At 35.2% G+C, this 23,971-nt stretch overlaps 1 protein-coding gene and 1 long non-coding RNA gene across 3 annotated transcripts in view; both read left to right on the top strand.

The window, feature by feature from the left end:
- Nucleotides 1-14,638, top strand: part of Zip48C (Zinc/iron regulated transporter-related protein 48C) — a 36,391-nt gene extending 21,753 nt beyond the window's left edge. The window contains exons 5-7 of one of the 2 annotated variants that reach the window (XM_085187801.1): nucleotides 1,106-1,204; nucleotides 7,579-7,737; nucleotides 13,392-14,638. In XM_085187801.1, the coding sequence (XP_085043927.1) occupies nucleotides 1,106-1,204; nucleotides 7,579-7,737; nucleotides 13,392-13,470 (337 nt within the window). In that variant the 3' untranslated portion in view covers nucleotides 13,471-14,638. Of the gene's footprint in view, nucleotides 1-1,105; nucleotides 1,205-7,578; nucleotides 7,738-9,510; nucleotides 9,653-13,391 lie in introns of those variants that run through there. The other variant, XM_085187800.1, reaches the window with a different exon arrangement.
- A 1,079-nt stretch (nucleotides 14,639-15,717) lies between these two features.
- On the top strand, nucleotides 15,718-23,445 carry LOC146537644 (uncharacterized). Its single transcript, XR_014878141.1, has 2 exons — nucleotides 15,718-15,914; nucleotides 22,770-23,445. It is a non-coding gene; the product is annotated as an uncharacterized LOC146537644 (long non-coding RNA).
- Nucleotides 23,446-23,971: the final 526 nt, after the last annotated feature.

Raw genomic sequence — 23,971 nt, 5'->3', positions numbered from 1 at the left:
ACAGAGGCTGTACAGTTAGCCGCATTCCTAGAGCCGGCCAGGGATGGCAGGTGCAGTGGGGAGGGGAACTTCTTCCACTGGAATGTCGATGTCTTCTTTTCAATTGCTTATCGATATTATTACTTGTGGTTTTAAATTATCCATGCTAAATTATTATAAAAAGTAATGTGTGCAGAATTATTTAAAAAAATGTGAAGCCTAATTAATCCGGTATTGTGGCCAGCCGTGGCGCACAGGTGTGTGACTAGTTATGGGTTCGATTCCCACTTGAGGAAATGGTTGGTGCCACTTAAAACGCAATGTCTCCAGAATTCGGCGGAAAATGGAGAACGAAGTGTCTTAACACTAAATTCCCTTTGCCTAATCATAGGTACTGTATGCGGGATACAACGTGATGCGGATTTAATTTTTTTAATGTGACTTCTAAACGATGAATAACATAATAATAGGCATGCATTGCAATTGCCTTAGTCATCGCATGATTCAATTCAATTATCTAGGCAGATTTTATCGTTCGAATCATTGAGATGGTGTCGCAAATGCCATAAGTGAGCTTAAAGCCTGCGTAGGCGCATTCTTCTACATTTCGTGTACATTGTTATTCGAATATTATACCGGCCTACTTCATATATCTTAATATAATAGTATTTTAAATAGATTTACTAATGTGTATTATATTCGCTAACAAAATTATCCATAATTTGTTTTTATATGCCTTCAATCAGAAGCTTTTATGTCCATTTGGACCACTAATTTTATTTTGACATGGCTCTTTCGATCTTCTCAATGCTCCACTTGATTAACAATATTTCAACACATTAAATTAGACAACTGTGTCGATTTTTTTAGCTCATAAATTTATATTATGCAGGTTCCGAAAACGTAATAATTTATGTATATCAAACAACATACAAGTTTACGGGACATCTTAATTACCTATATCTTAGGTAATATTTTCATAATTTTATTGTGATGAAATTATGTCAAAAATTGATTTAAATGGAAATACGCTGTAATTACACCCTTTTTTAAATATATTTCTAGTGTTAAACTCTTTAATTATTACTAATATGATATAACACCTCTGTATGTTTCTTCCACACAGAAATCTGGCGCTGGGAATTGGTATTCAGAACTTCCCTGAGGGCCTTGCTGTAAGCCTTCCTCTGCAATCAGCGGGCTTTTCAGTCTGGAGGGCTTTCTGGTTTGTATTATTTTTGTAATTTATTTTTTCTCACAATTTCCTATAAAAAGACGTAAAAGACCGTGCAAAGTGGAGTACGTTTAGTAGGAAGGCAGACCCTGGCAATAGCCGGGATTAATGCCAGGAGGAAGAAGAAGAAGATTTCCTATAACTTTAAATGATATTTTTTATTGAAATATTTAAAAAAATGTATTACATAAGTTTCAATATATCAGCACTGACTGGAAGATTTTATGCGAATAGTAATGTTTTCTTATCTATTACTTATTTTTTGTTGAGTTTTACTATCACAGTTAATATCAACATACAAAATCTACGTAAATGTTTTTAATATTACCTTAATATAAGTATAAATGAAATATACGAAACTTTCACCAATAGTACGAATCGTGAAAAACTGACTGTGAAAGAAGAGTCACGAATAGTCACGTATATATTTTATAAATTAGTTTAAAGTAAATAATTTATTGTTATATTTTATTCTATTGCAACAATATAGGTCGATGCCTAGGTCAAATCATTTTTGTGCGAACCATTTAGTAAGTAGATGTTGTCTTGTGGAGAATGCACCGGTGTCGTTAGGCCGGATGCCAACACAACCAGACCGACCGACCCCATTTCAACTCAAGCTAATTCATTTAGCATATTCTTATATTCTGCCCATCTTATGGTTTCCTATGCTATTTAGTTATTTTGAAATACAAAATATTCTTAGTCTTAAACTAACGTTACCCTAAAACTACCAGATAAATATAATTATTTTGACAATAAGTTTTAAATGTAGATATAACGACAGCTAATTGATTACACTCTTTTTTTTATATTTAATAGTTTTTAATTCTTCGCGTAGTTACCAATACATTTTATATAAAAATATTAAAATTGTTTTAGTAAATTACTTATAAAATTTAGAATTATTATACAGTTCTATATCTGATATTTAACATGAAGACGTCGAATAACACGAATACGTAACTTGGCTAAGGATTTAAAAAATAGTCAGAGGGAAAGGTTACATCTGCCGGCGTACGAGCTCGCATGCGCTACGTGCGCTCTACGTGCGCGCATTGTAAATGTTACCAAATAGGTAAAAGTTATAAACAGTCGCATTCCGTTGTTCCGTGTTCTCGAAACCGTTGGCGCCGCTTGGCCACCGGACTCCGGAGCTACTAAGACTCTTCGAACTTGGATGCGTTATATGCTATCAGATATTGATTAAGGTATTTTTTTTAATTGAAATCGTAATGACGCATTGGCACAGGTTTCAATTCTCACTCGGGTGAATTAATTACTATATATTAATATTTTCATTTCTTCGCACTGGTAACAAGGGAAAGTGTGGCGTTGTGTTCTGCCACTCTATACGCAATACCTCAAAAAATCGGCGGAAAGTGATGAACGGAGTGTCCTAACGCTAGGTTCTCTCTCCCCACCCAGCTGTATGTGTGATACATCGCGAAACTGAAAAAAAAATTGAGAAATTTGGATTTTGGCCACGTTTACATTAGGTTTTGTAAAACATACTCAACTTACATATGGTGATTACGTAAAAATATAAGTATAATTACTAACTGTTATGCCCTAATGGGAGTTTCCATACAAAGATATTTATTGTAGTACCTAATAGTTATTTATTTTTCCTGTTTCCATATTTTTTAAATTAAAATTATATTTGCGTAATTAGTTCCAATGCTTTATATCCTTATTGTTATATTAACAAATGCTGAAATCAATTATGATATTTTTTTTTCATGGTGTATTCCGCACATAGCGGGCAGAGGGAACCTGGCAACCTAGCTAAGCCACTCTGTTTAATACACTTCCGTTCCCCACTTTCCGCCGAATTCTGCAGGCATTGCCTGTTGAGTGACGGAACAGAACGTTGTGCTTTAACTGGATTCCAAAGCATAAAAAATGAAAATGATTAAATATCGGTCCCTTATGCCAGCTATTGCACCAATATGCTTTGATTTGTTACATAACCAAAACGACTCATTTTTAATAAATAATGCAAATTTGAAAAATATATATTTAAAATATACCTGTGCAAGCTCTCAAAAGCTAATTTAAGTGTCAATTATTCTTTTCTGAATAGGGCTTAATAAGAAATTTTGGAAACTAAAATACTTCTCCGTAAACTCTTTTAAGACTCAATAGAAGTGGAAAACGGAGTATTGCAGCACTAGGTTTCTTTTGTCTACCCTACTATATGCAGGATACAAGTAATCAATGATGATTAATGATTATGATTAATGATGATGAATCAATGATGATTGACTTACAGATATTTTATAAATTTAATAATTTTCAAAATATAGTTTGTGACCTTACATCATTACCATGGCAGCCTTTCGATGCCCACTGTTGGACATAGGCCTCTCCTATAGAGGCCATGTAGGTATATATAAAATAACACATAAGTATTCTTGGTATAGGCATACATAGATGGGTACATTGGTGTTGGTAGCCTAATAAAAATAGATCTTCATCAATTACAGTCAATATTCGTCAACATTTCGCGAGCGCAAGATGGTAATTTATGTTGCGAATTTACCATGTGGTAAAATAATTAATTTTCAATAAGTAAGATCTATTGCTTTTTTATAAAACGCAGTTTTTGCGTCGCAACTTTGTTAGCTTAGACATTATAACAGACAGATTAAATAAATAAAAAAGACTAAATGGAAAAATATTAAGATTATAAAAATATTTTAAAAAATTAAAGTGAAAAGTGGCCAAAGTAATATATTTTGGCCACTTTTAACAAGAGTTAAATATTGGTGGACTCATGATGTGGAATGCATGGAGCAAAGAATGCAGCCGGGGCAAGAAACAGTCGCCATTTCGCCCGTCGCGTGCCCCTGGCTAAAATAATCCGTACATTTTTTTTTTCATTAAACGAACGAAACACCTAAGATATACTCAATTATAATATATAAGCTCTATTTGTTTTCATTATTTAAAAAACAGAACCCTTAAAAGCTTTAAACTGGTGGAGGTAGGCTTATTTTTGAATAAAAAATGTTTATAAAATAAGGTATAGAAATAAAGGTACAGTGATTATCCTTCTAATGAAAATAATAGGTAACTAATTACGATGAGTGTTTGCAAACTTACTGGGACTTAATGCGCCTGCTTGCGAAACTGGAGAAAGTTACTTTTCCTTAAATATTAAATGCTAAAAATCTACTTTTTTACGTCAACAAGTAATAAGTTTGTGTTAGTAAGGATTATTGTAATTTAAGCACATTTTTCACCTTTTTTAAGTAAGCACATAAACTAACATGTATATATTTTATTACACCCTTATTAAGAATATTTTATTTACTCTTTTACATTGAGTTTTCTACATGTACCTACATTTATTACAACATATACAGGCGCGCGTTTGTAAACGGGACAGATTGTGGGTTCGATTCTCACTCGAGGAATTGAAAAATTTTATATTTTAGTTTCCTTGCCTTGGTAAGGAGGAAAAGCTCGGCGTTGAAGACAACACGCATTGTCTCCAGATTTCAGTGTTCTTCAGAACGCACTTCCGTTCTCCACTTTATTGGGTACGGTTCCCAGGTTACCTTTGCCTATCCTGCCATGTATGGGATACATCATGAAGCTGAGCTTTAGTTTTATTAAAGTTCAGTGTGGACTTATAAAATATTTTAATGTTATTTTTTAACAAACAGTCATAACATTTGTTGATCCCCCTGCGAACAACATGTCGATCGATCGATCGATGGATGGACGTAAGTTACGTTGTATAGATTAAAGTATAAAGTTTTTATGTGATTATGACAAAATCGAGCTTTTGTCCCTCTGAAAATCACAATGAAGCTTCTAGTCAACGTTTCTCACTGTACATCCCATACGACTTATAGTGACGTAATACACGAAATACTTGGGGATTCATGGGAGAATAATATATTTGTCTATTATATAATCATTTGGAATAAAATATTACTAAAAATTAACGTAGCGTACGTCGAGCGAGGAGATGATTGCTCAGCTTTTCTACATATTCTTTACAACACAGAAGGTCCAAAAAATGAATGTTGAAATTTGAGAGTCTGATGTGCGATGTGTCGTTGCGGTGCCTTCGAGTCTGGCGCATTGCAAAGCATGCGGCGGCAAGCAGGCGGCGCGCTGTCTGCGCGCTCTTCCGGACCGCACCCGTCCGACCAGTCGCAGGCACCTCCCGCTGCCGCTGCCGGCCGCCTCGGGCGATCGGCCTTCAAACTTCAATTATTAAATCGAGAGAGCGAACGGACGGCGGCAGCAGCCGTAAAGCAGGCCCCGAAGACGCGGTTGCGGAAGCGTCTGCCAGCCTTGGTGGCGCTGATCTGCGCAATCGCAGCCGGTTTGTGGTGCGCATGTTGCGTTGTGGCCACACCTTGTCTTCTCGAATCTTGTTCTAGACTGCTTGACCGCCTTGTCTTTTTTTCTTTGATTACATTGATTGTTCTCAAATTTACATTTACAAATCAATTCAAGTGTTGTTCAATCTGTAACCTATAGATTTTCATGACACTAAATTAATTGTGTCCATGAAATCGAAAGGCGTAAGAGTATACTAATAACAATTATTGTTTTCTTTGTCTGGTGGGCTTTCAGCTACAAGAAGCTTAAAATGTTACATTTTAATAAATCCAATGTAGCAGTCAGACAGAAAGTTACATATAGGTATGTGCTGATAACACAGAGAGCAAAGACTCGACTTTATTTGAAATATAGTCTTCTTGAAATGATACTGCTAGTGTGATAATTTGCCCAGAAGGAAATGTATTAAAAGTTAAATTTACTTCTGAATAAATTATTCAAATTATATTCTTGGATGTTATGTTTATTAGTACCTACCTATTACACCTATATTTTATGCAATATTATATAAGCACAGTCAGTGATATTTTTTGGAAAGTTCATAAGAAAAATAAACAAGCTGTAACGTTTTATTTAAATTTAACATAGTTATTGAGTGACGGGCATCCTGTTTTATGGATGGTCGGCGACTCAACAGTCGGACGTTTCTGCGAATCAGTGGATATTGTCGCAAATTGCCGCTTTCGCCACCCGCTGAATAATGCATGCGATAACATAACATCACGTCGCGCACTGGCCTCGCTCCTGCTCACAGGTCCTCGTCTGCCACCGCGCACGCGTCCGTGTACGCCATTAGTCAGTAGACGTCTGTTGTCTTTGTAAAGTAATCCTTTAATAGAAATAATAAATTGCATTAGTAGATTAAATACTTGGTAATGATAGGCTGTCAGCAATGGTAGGATACGGACATGGATTGGCGCGGCCCGGTGATGGCGGCGATTCCCACAACGCCACAGCTCGTCGACCAGTTCAATGGAATGTGGTCGCGGCACCGGCCCGCACTTTCACCAAAACAATTCGTTAGCGGCCTCTTTCGCCAGCGTACCGCATGCCGCGCCACCCCGCACCTCTCGAACTAACCCGTAATACATACGTAACCACTACCATCATATTATTCCCAATCATTCCCAAGAATCAGTGGAAATTTCCATGGAGAAATCAACTTCCGTAATTCTGTACGTACATGATATAAAAGTTTATTTATATAGAAACTACTTTTGGTTCAAAAAGACATGCATGATTGAGCTTATTTTAAAGTTCTGCAATAGTATTATACAATTTGAATGAGAACGTAAATTGGTAAACTTTAATAGTAAGTGTCTCAAGACAAAAGTCTTTGACCAGTGTGTTGCCGGCGATGACATACAGGAGGGAGCTATGTGTCTTGTCTGACTGACTCAGCATCATAGCGGACAAAAGAGAGAGCAATGCCCGGTATTTCGGTACATTAGGGCCGTGATAGAATCAGAAATGAGGACATCCGTAGGAGAACGAAAACTCGAAGAATTGCTCAGTTAAATTGGCAATGGACAGGACACATAGAGAGAAGAACCGATGGCCATTGGGGCGGGGAAGGGCTCTCCACTAGATGGACCGATCGGCATGCAGATCCTTAGGAGAGGCTCATGTCCAATAGTGGGCGTAGAAAGGCTGATATGATAAAATAATCTGTTAGATATTACTAAATTATTTATTTCGAAATTAGCTTTACAGTACAATTATAAATTGTTTCTGAATTCGATATTCCTCTTGGCATAGACTTAATTTTTTGGCTTCTATCACGCGTAACCACCTTCCGTTGTACAATTGAATTTCTCCCTAATATCTAATATGCTGCTTCACGCGACTTCGCTCGGTTCCTCTAATACCTTGTGTACCTCTAATATCTTGCTACATAATGTGACCCGACCATTTCTATTTCTGTTCGTCTATTAGGCCACTTATAGGTTAATAAGTATAAGCTAAGGTAGTACACAATATTAATTAATGGAATTCCACAGGTATGGCCAGTTGTCTGGCATGGTTGAGCCTGTGTTTGGAGTTCTTGGCGCAGTAGCAGTGGCTGCAGCTAAACCCGTGCTGCCGTACGCACTCGCATTTGCGGCGGGTGCCATGATATACGTCGTTGCCGATGATATCATCCCTGAGGCAAATGCATCGTAAGTTATCTCTAGCTATCATTTTTTAAGCTTACAAATATCACATTTACCTGCAACATACAAACCTCTTTAATTCACTCTATACAGTAAAGTTTATTTTAATTATAAAAAATATATTTATCACGACTTATTTATCACTATTGTAAATGAACATTATTAATTTACGATGTTATTACTCCGCAAATAAGGATTTATTATAGATAATGTTTATGACTGTAACTGGTATATTCCTTTTTATGCTTTGTAAATGCACAAGTACGTATAACTTAGCTAACCTTGAGATTTGCCCAAAACATATGACAAGCGTGTGTCTTTGTCCTGACCCTTGCGAGACAGGGCCCTCGAGCCGGCTTTCAATGTCAATTACCAGCCAGATAAAATCCCTCACTCACTTCTCATACGAACAGAGAAACATTCATTTCAAATACTCGTCTTCAAGTAGGTAATGAGAACACTACGAGTATATTATGTTTTCATAGATTCACATCGAGACTTACTTATTCAACAAATAGGTGGTAAAACATATTTGAAACGGTTGGTTATCTACAAAGCAAATCTCGACTCTCCAAAAACAGGCTCCTGTCATAATTGGATTGACGAGGGTACCGATATTGCTTGATTATTCTGTTTCATATTGGTCCCCTGAGCTCGGGTTGTAAAGTTCGCTTGTTAGCAACGTAATATTCTAAGGATCCCGTTAGGATGTCAGATCCTATTGTAATTGGTTTACACTTCCCCTTAGCGACATTTCTTTGTCCATCCTTTCATTGTCCACAACCGGTCTATATTCCCTTCCGTCACAACTCGTCTTAAAGCGCAATTTATAAAATTATTCGTTTTAGTTAAGTATCAAATATTTATTATAAACTTTGCTTAAATTAATTGTTCCTATCAAATCTTTTTCTTCATACATTTCCATTTATTGATCTTATTGGTATTACATACTTTCCCACGATTTCTCTAGTCGGTAGTAGGTAGTCATTACATAATACTGAAAGTTAGTGTTAAAATTCGTTCAGAAGTACCAATAACAATAAATAACATTTCAAATTTTATTGGATAATGGTTTTGAACATATCAATGTGATTTTTTGTAATTGAATTGCATGGATCACGTTTGTTGCCGCGTAACAATATCAGCCGACAAAATGGCTAGCACCGAATTTGATATGAAATATATATAAAAATATTTTCCAGATATAATAATTATTAAAATAAACAGTCAAATACTGTTACAAATACTCTAGTGTAAGTTGGTTGCAAATGTTCTCGCGGTGCAAGCGACACATGTAATGTGGGCGCGCCGTGACGGCGGGTTATGTCGCAAATACTTGGACAGAAATAACGTCGCACCGTCTGGCACCCTGGATACATTTTACTATTTTATATTGCATTTTCTTATTTTCTATGTGATACAAGTAGAAGAAAATTATCTAACACATTCTATTTAATTCTATAGTTAGAAATCAGCTTCACGCTGTTTCCCGCATGCAGCAGAGTAGCCAAAAGGAACCTTGTGTTTAGATATTCTTTTTCTAAATTCTATAGTTATTTCATAGTAACATATTTTTAATGGGTTTGAAAACACAGTTTTTAGACGATATGCAATACACATATACATTATATTTCCATTTTGTACATAATTTTTAATAAACAAAAATAAATCTAATTCTAATCCTCATAACTTAAGAAGGCATGCGGATTCGTTAGAAGTTGTTAGAAGCATTACGTCCAGACTGCCTCTATCTCATCTTCCATTCGAATATTTGACTAGGAAGGGGTGCGCGTCCGAGAGCTTCTCGTCTATTTACAGCGGCACGGAGGGCGGGCGGCTGGCACCCGCGGCATCAAGTAAATTCAGTGCGTGCGTGGGACTGCCACCGTCTCGACACTGTCAATAATAATAAATAACGCAAAATAACACATTTGTTACTGGTATAAAGCTGGTGACGGTGCTCTAGTTTGTCTAAATGTTGACGTCACTGTCTGAGAATTTGGCGCGCCGGCTGATGCTCCCTGACCTACCTCCAGGAATTGCAATACGCATCCAGGACAGTGTCTAATTGTATGTGGTGTTGTAGTTCGGAATCATAAAACGCCAATAATATAATTATTGGTAATAAATACTTCATGTACTTTTTATAAAAACACTGTTTGAACGTAATCAAATAATAGTTTGAGTATTGAAAAATAATTGTTTAAAATTTAATTATTTACATGCATGTACTTAATGTTTGATTATTTAATAAACAATACAAAAGACAAAAAAGAAATTAATTTGGCAATAATAAAATCCGAAAATATCTTTTTTTTAGCAGTAAAATGTTTGCTTATTGCTTCTACGGCTGGTCTTACAATTCTCTAAAGCACACTTTCATACTCTTCGTAAGTTTTTTACATATTCTCAAGAATTCCTTACCTTCTTTCACATGTATATCGTATGTCGTTCAAAAGGCGAAAATTTTATGCCTTCACAGCCTGCGTTCTCATATACGTAAGCAGGATTAATGTATAAGTCACGCTGAACACTCCTTATCTTTTAGGTACTCTCCAGATATTTCAGTTCCTTGAATCTGTTCTTCAATAAAAAAACGTTTATTAAGATACTAATTTTCATTAGAAGTTTCGTACAATACGATACGCTGCTTTTCCCTGCCCCGAAATACACAAGGAGAACTAATTTGAGTAGTGGAAGTGGTTTTTCACTTCAAATTCATACTTTTACATATTAAATTCCCAATGTTACAATTGACCCTTGAAACTTACGGTTTAAAACCTCAAATACATACTTCTTCACTTTGAATTCGCATTTTTATACTTCATATTAATTAAAATAACAAAAAAATATATTTTATTTTAAATTAAAGTATTTACGACCATATAAAGACGAAAAAATATTCAATAGAAATTACTGACGAATATTCTGTCAACGTCAGCAGCAATGAAATCTGTGCGTCTGCGCAATCTGTGATAGTTTACATGGTACGTTCTGTAAGAATTATCCTTACAATTATAGTGGTAAATTTCCCACTGCGACTACTATCCGGATTTTACCCTACATACTATGTATGAAGAATAATTATATTTTTAAAAATTATGATTTTATGTTTTCTTTTATATAATGTTATATTGTAATGTAAATCAATATACATTTTATTTATCAGGCATATGCTCAGTATTTGTATGTACTCTACATACGTCGATAGTTTGTCAAAATAATATTTATTTATTTTGACAAAGCATAAGCCATGAAGTGATAAATTAAGGAAATTTTTTAACACTAGAAGCGTGGCACTAAAAAAAACTAGTGATATAATTTTGCTTTAATAGAAGCAAACCTAATTAATTTGGAATTCCAATATAATATGTTTTTTATCATATATCAAATATGTTAATTGATTAAAAACGTCTATCAGAAATACTCCAGTTTCCGCTGATCGTCTTTTTTGACTTACGGTGTATTTTTTAAAATGGTAATATTTAGATATTATAATTCATATTTAATGTCCATGAAAATCTAAATTATTTTAAATAACATTATAATTTTTTATACTTTTTCTAAAATTTATATACAGTTAGTTAGTAGTTTATTTACTTGAATTTCGGAACAGATTTACCATGCTAAAAACCATGGCCAGTATCGCCGTTTATTATTCTATATTCTTTTTTTTTAATTTCCACGCTGTTTATAATTTTCCACCGAATTCTGAAGGCATTGTGTGAACTGGCGGAAATCAACTGTCTTTGCCTCGACACCAGCGAAGAAATGAAAATATCATTGTAAATAAATATTTTATTTTCTCGACTGGGGAACGAACTCACATCTGACGTTGCTTACAATCTGCTCTGTATCTCTGCGCCACTTTGACATATAATACAATAAATAATTGTTATAAAACAGTTATAACAAGTCGGTAATAACTTAGTGGAATTTTCTATTTCATATGATATGTAAATAAAGGAATTCTAACAACGGTGGTCAAACTTGTCATCATTTGTATTATAAAATGTTCACATATTTTTTTAGTTTTTCAATAGAAGGCATTTCTTTCCTGGCCGTATTGAAGTGAGTACGTGGAATCGTTTTATTGTAATGAGCTATAATTCCAACTAGCGGATTCCGTCCGGCCGTCAATGACTATTGTTCCTCTAAATCCATGTGCGTGAGACGCGAGCGCCATCGCCGGCTGGTATTCCGATATCGTCATTTACAACCTCCTTGATATTCATATATCGTGTGATCGTCATTTCTGAATGGCTCGCTATGTATGACGACAATATTTTATAACGGACCGCGGTGTGTATTCGAGAGTGTTGCAGCGTACTATTGTATTCGCCCTGTCCCATTGAGGATCGTCGTACGTCCATTTGACTGCGGAAGTATTAAATCTGCCCTAACCAGGATATTTGCTAGCGTTGTTTATACGTCTCTGGTTTCTGTAATTTCCTATTATATTTATCCCATCAAAAATATATATGTGAAATGAGAGCCAAGTTAAATTTTAAGTAATGTGTCGTTTTCAACTGTACCGACAAAAGATTGGGAGATCTATTTCTATACGGAGTTCTATGTCCATTCGGAATTAAATTCAAAACTATACGATACTCGTACTGGACTATTAAATTGATATTTGGTTTGGTGTCTGGTTGTAAAAATAGCCAAGTCAAATTTAGAGCTTGAATTTTATCCTGAATGAACCCATATAGATCTAGCATCCTTATGTCGGTCGGCACTCACAAAAAGCTTCCATTCATTTAGTATGTAAGTCAAAAAGTCATAGACGTTGTATTACTTAAAATTTAAATTCGCTCTCATATTACATTTATGTTTTTTTATAGGATTTTAGAAAGAACTTAATCATTAAGACTTTGTAATTTTAATGAAAGTCACATTATTCTCTGATATCCTTTTGATCTAACTTTCATATGTAACTTTTTTACTTCCTTGATAGTATTATCAGGTTTCTGATTGATTCTGATATTTCCTGATGATCTGATTTTTCAATTATATTTGATATATGTTACATAATAGTCAACCTTGTTACCAAAAACCAATATAATAATTTATATATATATAGGGGGTTTTAACATATGTGTTAACATTCATGCATGTAGACTAATTGGTTTACGATTTACGAAGGGCTTAAAAGTAGCTTTAAATGGTTCGTGTAAAATTACACATTGCACGTTTCAAGCTTTTGTTCTTGGCTGAACAAGCTAGCGCGTGTCTTGATGCCAGTTACTATTATTAATTAAAAATGCACGTTACACAACCACATGTAGGTACATCTATTATGTATTCATAAACTTGTGGTTTTACGCGTAAACATATATAAAATAAAAATTCTTAGTTGGTTTCATAACATTTAATTCATACAAATTAAAAACCATTTGTTTATGAATATGTTAAAATCTTGATATATATATTTAATGCAGTTGTTTTCCTTGTGAGTTAGAGTATTTTGCATATATAAGTAATCTAATTTTTTTGTACTACTTTCTTATTGTTTATTTTTCTCATCAAAAGACATTTTTTTTGCGATGTTTTGTTTTGTACATAACTAATATGTATTAGTACCAATAATTAAAAAATATACACTAATCAAATTAATATGAAATGCGTTTAATCTAATTAATATAATTTATATTGTACAGTGGCAACGGTAAGCTGGCAACTTGGGGTTGCATCGTTGGATTCGTGGTCATGATGTGTTTGGATGTGGGTCTGGGGTAAGCCCACGTGTCGACTGTCACGTGTGCCTTCACATCATTGCTAAAAATAAAATTACATCGCATTTAAAGTTTCTTGTCTCAGAAAAGGCATTAAGAATGAAGCAGTTCCTTTATTAATTATTACTTTTAGTTTAACATAAAGCTCAAAAAATTTAATTTAAAAGCGATGTGGTTTCGTTATTCATATTTTTATACTCGACAATGATATTTCTGAAAATTTTAAACTTATAGTAGTTATATTATCGCAGAAACAATGTAAAACTCCTTTAATGTATATTGACATACAAGCAGCTGTTGAATTTTGCATTTTTCTAATGTTTACCGCTTACCCCTTGGGATACAGCGTAAACCTAACAAAAAAAGTTTATGACATTTTCGAAATAATCATATTATGACTCTGTGTCAAGTGACCAAAGAATTGAATGTAATTAAGTATATTATTAGTTTATTACTTTAATAAAAAAGTAACAAATATATTTTAACTAACGCACAGATTATATTTACAGCTGCTTGTGTGAGCTACTTGTAAATGATTTTTAAAATATTACTTCTGCACCCATACGATGTTATTGTAAATATTTTTTAGAATTCTTAATATAACAATAATTGTAATTTTTATACTATTAGTACCAATTATTGATTGAAGGCAAATTATTATGAAATTTTTGACTCTGGCGAAGATAAACGGTCACAGCAGATGATTTTTTATGTTAATTATTTATATAAGTTTAGTAATTTAAGTAAATAAATTATTTTAATTGGATTCGTCCCTTAGTACATAACGTACAAATTATATTTTTAAAATTATTGCAAAATTATTTTAATGATTTGAATTATATTTTATTGTATGATTTTATAAAAATATTTCATTGTAATTTAATTATATTTTTAATTGATATATTGAAACTTTAAATTTAAACAGTATTTTTCTTTTATTTTATAATATTAGAAGCATTTATACTTAAACAATAGTGATATTACCAATGTGGTAGATTTCTACAAATATTTCTTGTTTGTGAATGATGTATGTTTGAAATAATAATATCAATCATCTATCTAATGTTATTTTGTAATAGTGTTAGCACCAATTCTTGCATAAATCGGTTACAATTGTAAAATACCAAATTGTAAATTTTATAAAAAAATATATTTTTTACGAAAACATTGAATATGACTTTTATTTACATTTTATAAAACCATTTCCTATGAAGTTTGTGGTTGTTTTTAGTTATTAATTTGGAAATTAATAACAAATATCTAAGTTATTTATTTATTTTTAACATTGCATCTAAGCGGTACACATTAAGCAAAAAACATTAACACGACGCAACACAAACAAGGATTCAGAATCTGTGTTATCTGTGTTCTATGTTAGAAAATAAATAAAAATCTATTTAAATTTACATATATAAGTATATCCTATAGCTATACGTATATCAGGAACGATGACGCCGTAAGTAGATATAGCACATTGGGTAACGTAACAAACGATGGGGAATTGCATTAGAAAAGTATAAGGAAGGGCGCTATGCGGGCGTTGACCCTGGGGGTGGGGGGGGGCTCGCTGTGCTCGCACCCAAACACACAAATTCTTGGGCGTACGCAGTTGCACCGATGCGATAAAGTCCTCTCAATGGCATCTCCGGCGCGCCTCACACCGTCAACCGTGTGCTGTCGTCTAGCTACTTGCTATATCACACATCAAAATAATACATACATACATACATATGTATATCACCCCTATTTTTTTCTTTTTTGTTTAACCGGTCATTAAAAACCTGCCAATAAATTAGCATAGTGATTTGCAATCTTTAAAAAATATTAGGTAATTATATTTTCTGTTGACCATAATATGATTAGGTATAAAGCAGTCCCCCTCTGTTTTTTATACTAAAGTTTTGCATATGTTATGTTAATCTTGGTAAAATATTTTGTTTAGTTCTCGCTGTCTCCCCGCATATAGCAATGTAAGCAGAAAGAACCAGGAAACCTAGTGTTAAGACACATCCTTAAATATTTCATTATATAAATTACTACTGCAAAAAGTATACATTAAGTAAATAAGTTTTAATATAATCGAATATAACATTATGTGGATTTCTTAAGAGATTAACAAATATCGTCAATAATAAAATTGAGGCCGCGATATGTCTGATCGATGGTGACTCCACAGTCCACGGTCCACAGTGCACAGTGCACCGTGTGGCTCGGTCGGCCTCATTTCCATTCATTCGGTGTTTGTTGACAATCTATCGGGCGGTGCGCGGTCAGAGTGCGCGGGGTGCGGGGTGCCCCTCTGGCTGCAGTCAGCCGCGTGCGCCCGCGCCCCGCGCACGCTGCAGCTTGCACCGACCCTCCTATCCTCTGAGGACTGAGCAATGAGCATCCGCGTCGTTCTCCTAGGAAATAGGAACTCCTGCGCATGTGGCCACTCCTTGCATATCAGTAAGTTATGCATGCAAGTATTTCTCGGTACAAACAATTCTGCATGAACAATATTGTCTATTTATTATTATTAACTTGTGACGTATATCGCAGTCGAACCTCAAAACGAATGCTTTATACGAATCAACGATCTTAATAAACGATCGATAACTGACGTCACAGTACTGCTATCTACACCCAATACCCGATCCAGCCCGAGGTAATCTTAGGTACCTTTAAATACCTACGCCAATTCTAAAGGATATAAATAATGTATTTTGTAATATTTATAATGAGAATGAATTGCAATTTGCGGTGTCCAGACATGGTCGGAAGTGGGAGCTCAACGGCCGGCAGCCTCGCGCACACCTGCCCGTCACGCCGCGCGACCCCGCCCGCGTTGTATTTCATTTTGCTATCTTTTAGCACGTATCGAACTCTACTTCAACTATTCTTTACGAAAGAAATTGTATTCCCACACACTGTCAATGTTAATTACGACCAAATCTGATTGCCTATTGACTAGGTATTATATTATTTATAGTGGTATTATACTTTTTTATATTTGTAAATTCTTTATTGTAATCTAAATCCTAATGAAAAACATTTTTGAATTCTTAACACATAGATATTAATTAGATAGACGAGTTTATATTTCTTGCTTTTCTAGAATTAGTAGGTAGATACAGAACACTAAATAAAGGAAAGTTTTATGAAAAATGTCCTAAAGTCCTAAAGTCTAGAAATATACAAAAAAAGAAATATCCTCCTACCGAAGTAATTTCTTAAATAATAAACATGTTTAGGTATAATTAATAACATTGTAGAGATAAAATGACTTAACTTGTTGTTATTTGTTATTAAGATCCTGTAGGTACTGACTTTTCTTAATTCTTTTTTATTCTTTGTAATACAGTCTCTATGCAGTACGCGCGAAAGTTTAAAATTGCATTTCTATATTCCACAGTGACTCATAAACAAAGTTCAACTTCGTAAGTTAATAGAATAAACACGTATCTGTAAAGAACTTCTTGTACTAGATAAAGCGAAATATTTGTCTATTGTAATAAAACAGTAAAAACAAAGGTGTTTGTACATTTGTTCATTATTTAGTATGATGAAATAGTCGAGGACCCGTAGACAAGCGTGTGACTGTAAACGCATCGATTATGGGTTCAATTCCCACTCGTGGGAATAAATTATTAATTATTTTTATTTCTTCGATCCGGTAACAGAACAAAACATAGTTCTCTAAATTTACTTTTATTTTTACTTCCTTATACAATTTTCTAGCAAGTAGCACAAGGCGATTAGGATCCAAGATTAATTTGTTATAAATATATAGGTAAATCATAGATCACGATTGCAAATATAAATAGAGATTTCTTTTAAGTGTAGATATAATGATATTTCTAGCCATAAGGTTCATTCTGACGTCGTTCATTTAAATTCTAAAGTAAATCGAACTATTACTTACTATAACGTAGCTTACAAATGACTATACATAACTACTTTCAGTTATATAAGTACAGTTTAAGGATGTAAAAAAAAGAACAGCTAAATGTGTCTTTAAAATGGCATAAACATCGACGTTTGCACAATAATAAATATTTGTAAAGTATGAAGAAATGCCCTCGCAAGAAATATTGCAAATCTCTTACCTCACATAGTAGATTTAATATGAACGCTAATATATGTTTTCTTCCAAATATATATTAAGAAACATAAAAATATTTTTATAAAAATAAGAAAAACGATACTGGTCTTTAATAATATCCACCATTTTGGCGCTATTGCACAATGTCTGAGTGAATCTGCTGGCTCTTAGTTCGGTCCTCATTTCTTTATTATTACTGAAACTATTCTTTCCTACAAGTTAAATTTTAAAGCAGCAGTCTTTTTTATTTAACATGTTGATTTTGACGAATTATGTAATGTTACCTTAAGGATATAGGTAATTCTTTTATTAAGTTTAATCACGAAAAAAGATAAAAAAAAAATATTTTCGATATATGTACATTAAATTGACCTATTATACAAGGATAATTAGTTTACATTTTCTTATTAAACCTAAATAATAAGATAAGTCGTAAAAAAATGTTATTGCTTACTTAACTAAAACAATTAATCAAATCATATCAGCTTCTCGCTGTATCCCGCACATAGCAGGATAGGCAGAGGGATCGTAGTGTTAAGACGCTTCGATCCCTCACCAAAATTCCCCAGTTTCCGCGGAATTTTGGAGGAATTGCTATAAATATTTAATTTCCTCGAGTGGGGATCGAACTCACGACTAATAGCGCTTACAGTCACACTCTGTGCACCTGCGCCACGACTGGCCTCTTACGCTCACTTAACTAAATATGAACAAATCTATCTAAAGATCTAAAATGACGAGAAGCTAACCGCAGCCGCTGAGACTGGCCAGACAGTGTTATGTAAACACGAAAGCGGACTCACTCCGTCTAGATATCTCTTAGATTTGACTATCAAACAAATTATAACTAGGCGTTAGTATTGTGTACATTTTGACGTAAGCTTCTTACTAAACATTGAACTATTTCATGTTTTTGCTGTCTTTATTACTTTTATGTTTATAATATTATTAGCTTCACAGCACGGTAGGCAGAGGGAACCTAGTGTTAAGGCACTCCGTTGCCCAATTATCGCTGAATTCGGGAGGCGTTGTGTGTTGAGTGGCGGAATTCAACCGAGCTTTTTGCTTTGGTGTCAGAGCAAAGAAATGAAAATATTAATACATAATAATTCCCCTCAAGTGGGGATTGAACCCATAACCAGTCACGTTAACAGTCGCACACCGGTGCCACTGTGCTACGACTGGCCTCTATAAACTAATGTGACTTTTAATACTTAAATTAAAGCAATCTTATGAACGTATTTCTAGAGTTAGCCAGGCAGTAAGAAAAGTCGAGCTTAATATATAGGTAATAATATTAACACACCATTTCTGCATTAGGAAAAACCCAGACATCTTCAATAGTTTTGAGGCCTCACGTCAAATTGTTGTAAGCGACCACGAGGCCCAGAAGGGGTCGACGCTAAAACTCAAAGGTGATAATCAAATACGCAAAAGAATATGTAGATATGGTAATACAATGTTGTCAATCTGTCTTTAAGTTATATGAATTGAATCTTGAAAATATATATTTATATTTTCAAGCACAATTCAGTTAATGTAAACTAACACAACGGAATAAATAAAGATTTTCAGTTGATCTGGTGCTAACGTCTTCGAACTATTCTCTCTTCGGCTGTCCCCTACGCTATTTCTTTTGGACAACTATCTCGGCTGTTGGGTATGTAGAATCTAATGCTATATAACTATAACATTTTGGGAAACTTTTAGGAATTTGAGATTGAATTATAACAAACAAAAACACTAAATCCTTTATTATATTTGTTTAATTTATCTCCAAACTCATACTCAATTAGTTTAATTTAAGACAAAGCTCTAACTTAAGATATTCTCAACTTACATCGAAGTTCGATAACGGATCCTAAACCCATGTGATAAGGTTCAATTTTAAATAGAATATTTGTAAATTCATCGTAAGAGCGCATACATCGTCTTCAGGCAAGTATCGTTGCGCTCTGAAAGGCGGTAAACGTACCGTTCGTAATAAATTTATTCATTCATTTGCCAAACTTTTAATTTGCAAAACATGTAAAAATTAATTCATTATATAAATGCTCCGTTTTTTTTAAATTATTATTTAATAATTATATTAGTTAGATTAGTTATTATCATGAACAAGATTTACTAACTCATTTTAGTACATTTACATGTCTATTTCAATATAAAGCTGCTTTTCCCATCTCCTCTGTGTCGCCGTTTATATATAAAGTGACTATCACGTGACTAATATCTAATTAGAACGGTCAAAAAATATACGGTGAGTTGATGACGTAGTGCTTCGTACAGGTGCTCCGCGGTGACGCCGCTCTGACGGCGTTTGCGTCACGGTAACTCGAGCCATGCCACACCGCTGCGCTGGTGGACTTGTCATCTTTCAAAAGGAATATTTACAATTTCAGTTCCAATATTTAAATAAGTATTTTTGCTTTAATTTACTAATCTTTTCCTTTTTTTTTTCGCAAATATCCAAAAAGTTTGAAGAAATTAACACACATTTTACATATATTTACTGTTCGTCGTTAAAGTATTATAATGTAAATAGAAAAGCGATCCATTTATCCATGTCATTTATATTTAAATTAAGTAACAATAGGCATATGCCTCTTCTATTAAGGATATCAAATTTATCGGGGCTCTTAATTGTGATAAATCGAACGGCTAACGTCAATGAATGTATATTAAACATAATATTTAGAAGGGTCCCACTCTAACTACGTCATGGAACAAACGGACTTAGTAAAGGCTCCAAATTTCTATTTAAATTTATTTATTTTTAATTTGAAAATATGTATGAGCTATATATGTGATATGTAAGCCATTAGTCACCTTCGCCTGACTCGTTACATAGGTAGGCAGTAGGCAGTAGGCACTAAGGCGAGCAGTCCGGTGACGCGAGGTGACTCCGCGTGCCGCGTATGTATGTATGTATGTATGTATGTACATACACTCTAACTGTGCCACATGTCTGGTATAATTGTAGCGCAGTGTGAGAGCGCTCTAGCAGGCGAGAGGCGATAATGAGGAGTGCAACGGTGACGTCACGAGGCGCGCGGGTGGGCGCGGGGGTGCGGTGGTGGTAGGGGGAGGGGGAGGCGCGCGCGGCGGCGGTGGCGGTGGGGGGGGGGGGGGCGAGGGGAGCGCGGGGGGCGGCGGCGGCGACCGAGGACGGAGCCGCGCGCCCGTTCATTGTAGTTTTTCGATTATTGTTTAATTAGGGCGAAGCGGCGGCGGAGCGGCGGCCAGGGGACACCAACTCGCGGGTCGCTTTTCCGCGCAAATTCACAAATAAATGTATCGCGCATGAAACATATAGCATAAATACATTTGTGAACTTGTTTTGCCTGAATTTGGATTTAATATCAGATTTACATTCACATTATTTAGTTATTTACGAAAAAAGTATAAATTACAAAAATATTATTTATTACAAATAGTTAATAACGCGCAATTGCTCGATCTAACAATAGTAGGTATATACAATTGTAACGTACATTAGCGGTGGGACTGTACATTATCATAGCGCATAGCACGACATAGGTCATAATTAACTCACAATAAATACACTCGTAAACAGTAAGTAGCGACGCAGACGGTGTGTCGGTTGGCGGCGGCTGGCGCGCTATCTGCGGGCGGCGACCGCCGGGGGCCCGCGGGGTTGGCGGCGGCGCGGGAAAGAGCGCGTAAAAAGGCGAGCGGCCGGCGCGGGCGCGGATCCGCCGCCGCGCGCCTTTCACGAGGTCGACGCCCGCCGGCCCCGCCGAAACCGACCCCGGCCCCCGCGCGCGCCCTCTACCCCTGACCCCCTCTTCCCTGCTGGAAAATTTCCCAAATTTTCGAGCATGCTAACCGATTGCAGCCCATCTTAAAGTCACAAGTACATTAGTATCGGTATTGCATTGTTACTTCGAATACGTTATCCGATGTCTATATTTAGGATGCGTCTAATGCTCAAGGTGAAGCGACCGTGTCGCAACTGTCGTGACATGAACTCGATTCGATTCATACGTTTAACTTTCCTATTCTCAGAATACCTCCCTTCCTAGTCCTAACCCTTCTTGAGCTATCTACAGAAATAAAATCCGTTCAAAACTGCAACCAGAACTTATTTAACGGCACGCCCAACCCCTTCATCGTAGAAATATGGCCCTATATTGCAAGGACCATTAACGTAGAATAATTAATTTTTGACATCGACCTTTACCCTTTACGAGCAATACCTACGTTTCATATTTGCGGTAGATCAGGCGTCTAGACGATTACTTTGGATCAAGACAATAAGCTATTTAAATAATAAGTAGGTCCATATAATATTTTCTATCTATGTTAAAGTTTTGCACGGCGCGCTGGTAGCCTTGTGTTACATTGCCACATTGCTACGTATTTCGTAAAATTGATACGCTATCTACTAAATATCTGTCTGTAGAAGTAAATAAGTAAGGTATGGTATAATTTTTCAGAGTTGCAGTTGTAGTCAGATAGTTGTTGTCAGTGTGCTCGTGGACGTGCACGCTCATCGATGGTATCCGGGCCAATGCCAGCCGTACCTAAACTAGAAAAGTATTGTCCTCGAACGTTCTGCGCGATAACCACAAACACCACAGGAACCAATATCACTTTTATTCTCTAATAGTTAGAGTCGAAATTTGACAGGCAACACGAATAGTTCGCGCGTGAGATATGTGGAGTCGCGGCATGCGGGTCGCGCGGCGTTCTCACGCTTTGAATATTCCTGCTCCCGGCTGCTCCCCTCGGCCCTCTCCCTTTACCCTGCTCCCCGCCGTACAACCCTCGCAACGGCCCCTCAATGACCTCCTCTGACTCCCCCTACGTCTTGTTGTTATCGGTATAATTGATTCAACTTTACTAAGAATTTCTATATCATGTTTTTGATGACGTCTTCTAATCGCTGGTTATAAAAATGTTTTTATCTTCTTATTTTGTAGAGAAAGAGTATACTAAAATGTATATGGATAAAAACAAAGTATTGTTAATACAACTTTACTTTATGCTCTCTAACTGTAAGAGTGTAATTACTATAGATACCGTAATAAATTAATATTCTGAAAGGGGAAGGTTTAAAATATGAAATTAAGTTTAAAGCCAGTACAAGAGCACGGCGGCGGCGGCGCCCGAGAGCGGGCGGCTGAAGTCTCTTCGGGCCATCAATCACGTCTTTACGACAGTGTTTAGTTCAGTGGGTGAACATTTTTCTATTTCAGAATCATTCATGTAGAGTCACGCGGCCGGCGGCGAGGAGGCGAGGAGGCGAGGAGGCGGAGAGGCGGCGAGGACTCCCACGGTACGGAGTCAGACATCGGCGTTCAATTCATCCTTGACTTACATTTTCAATATCGTACCTTTTGTGTCGGTTTCCGTGAGAACAGAATACTTTAAATTTCATGCGCCACTTGGAATAGATTAACGCTGTCGCTAGAACAATGGGCTGCTTTTCTATGCGGGATGCTCAATGCTCATATTGCTCAATACCTACAGTGCTGAGTGCGCCCCCTATTCCGTTCCTAATTAAATTTAAATATATTTTAATAAGTTATTTGTTCTTTTAAAAGAAATTTAAATACACAATACTCTTGTAAGATATGTAATACATTTATTTGTATATTATATACGTAAATAAACGCAGACACCAAGTAAAATACAATTACAAAACCTAAGGCAAACTTTATTATGTAAAAATATGGATATAGTCACACTCCGTCTGCGCGTCTCATTCATCTGTCGCGGGCGCACGCGAAAATAGACTTTATTTCCTGGTGACTAAGTTATTCTTCACGAATGCGATTATAATAAGGATCGATTGTAAAACGTAATTTTGAATAAATTTATATTGTAACTGATAGATGAATAAATTTAAGAAGCTTAGTCGCTTTTGAAATATATAAGACTTGCCTTTTACCATGAAAACCCTTTTAAAATAAAAAAATATGGCATTATTTTCAGTCACTTCTATATGTTAACTATATAGAAAACAAGAACATTTTTATATACCTATTAGGAAGCGTATCATATTAAAAATCTCAATTCCCTCCATATTTTTTTAATGTATTTTTTTATAGTATATGAATAGGTATAAATTAAAATTAAAGAAAGAAAATCTAATTTATTATAGCGCGAAAATCATTCACCAGAGGGCGATAGTAAAACTTGTACGAAATGACGCAGTAGGTATCCCTGAGCTGAAACACGACACAGACTTTGAAGGACAGGTAATAAGCAATACGGCTTGCTTATGCTTAGTATTGTTGAATATATATTTTTAAATAATTATAATGAAAATTACATTGATTATACTAATAATATAGGGGAATTGTGCTTAAGATGACATACTTTTTGTTTGAAGACAAATATTTCAAATAAATAAAGTCATCTGAGAACAGCATATTGCGTATACTATTATATATTT

Source organism: Heliconius melpomene, chromosome 7, assembly GCF_056956725.1.
Source record: "Heliconius melpomene rosina isolate 202511_hmr_F chromosome 7, ASM5695672v1, whole genome shotgun sequence".
In the NCBI taxonomy this organism is placed as follows: Eukaryota; Metazoa; Arthropoda; class Insecta; order Lepidoptera; family Nymphalidae; genus Heliconius; species Heliconius melpomene.
Note: the sequence above shows the minus strand (reverse complement) of the source record. Positions and strands in the feature narration are given on the sequence as shown.